General features: G+C 41.0%; 1 protein-coding gene across 1 annotated transcript in view; it reads left to right on the top strand.

Moving 5' to 3' along the window:
• Positions 1 to 1,323, top strand: part of LOC119581705 (angiotensin-converting enzyme-like) — a gene marked incomplete in the record, with an annotated part of 37,897 nt that overhangs the window by 31,514 nt on the left and 5,060 nt on the right. Inside the window, 1 exon segment of the mRNA XM_037929830.1 lies at positions 1,047 to 1,314. Within this exon segment, the coding sequence (XP_037785758.1) occupies positions 1,047 to 1,314 (268 nt within the window).

Here is a 1,323-nt window from a genome sequence, read left to right as displayed (position 1 = left end):
TAAGACGAATCTTTGAATATTAATGTTATTTTTTGTTTTTTGTTTTTTATGTGAAAGATTGAAAGACCATTCTCCAAGTCGACGATTTCAAAACCTCTAAAGGACTAATATTTGCAAAATATACACAGCACTAGACTATTTTCATGAAGGATATGGCAAGGGGTAGCGAGTCGAAAATGCAATGACCTAATCTCTGGTTTTCAGAATGATTCTTGAGAAATGTTTCTTAAGAGTTAACAACCGTAATCGTAAGTTATGAAATCCTACAATATATATGCTACATTTCCACATCCATTAGTTATCTACAAGAATTCATAAGAGTCTCGTAGAAAGTGTAGGATTTCCTTTCTCTGTTAACAAGGCCAATAAAACTGTGTTGATGCCTGAATTACTTTAAAGGCTGTCACAATTAGATATCACAGGGTTTCGTCATCACGGATAATGTGACGTACACCCTAATTTTACAATCAGTTTCGTGTCTGAATGACTGTGCCGAACAGTGTAAAGATGAAACATACTCTGAGTAAGGCTAGGGTGGTACCAGATGCAAGTCATTAGTCTTGCAACAAAAGCCTTGGAGAGGAATCGAATACGTTATGCAATTAATACGAGGATTATTCGCAGATTCTCAGGTTTCCCAAAATTAATCAAGCTGCCCTGTTTCTAATTACGTAATGAACAGGAGCGCTATGGAAACATATGCTCTCCCTCCCCTTCCCCCTTTCCTCTTAATACGACTTCAAAGAATGTGATCGCGTTTTAGTTCAAGAGATTTTAATTCACCCAAGCTTCTTTTTGCGAAATTATTTTAGCAGCGACAACACACGACCGGTGATTGATTACTCTGAGAAATACAGACAGAAAAAAATGAACAAACAAGATAAGGAGACAAGACATCAACACCATAGCGGTAATAACTAACAATTGTGATAATAATGATTTCGACGATAATAGTAACGATAGTAACACTCCACAGCAATGACCCAAAGCAGAAGAATCCTAACCCACAGTTCACAATTACAAAAACACCCCTTCGACACCTCCAGGCAACATGTGGGCGCAGACGTGGACCCACATCTTGGACATTACTGTGCCCTATCCCGGACGGCCGAGCGTGGACGTGACCAACACCCTCCGTCGCCAGGGATACTCGCCCTTCGACATGTTCCGGCTGTCGGAGTCCTTCTACATCTCTCTCGGTCTTGAGCCGATGCCCTCGACCTTCTGGCAGAAGTCTCTCCTCATTAAGCCCACTGATAGAGACGTTATCTGTCACGCTTCCGCTTGGGATTTCTGCAATGGTATAGACTACAGGTTGGTGAC

The sequence above is a fragment of the Penaeus monodon genome, chromosome 15 (genome assembly GCF_015228065.2).
Source record: "Penaeus monodon isolate SGIC_2016 chromosome 15, NSTDA_Pmon_1, whole genome shotgun sequence".
Classification (NCBI taxonomy): Eukaryota; Metazoa; Arthropoda; class Malacostraca; order Decapoda; family Penaeidae; genus Penaeus; species Penaeus monodon.
The sequence above is the reverse complement of the archived record's forward strand: the minus strand, read 5'-3'. Positions and strand labels throughout refer to the sequence as shown.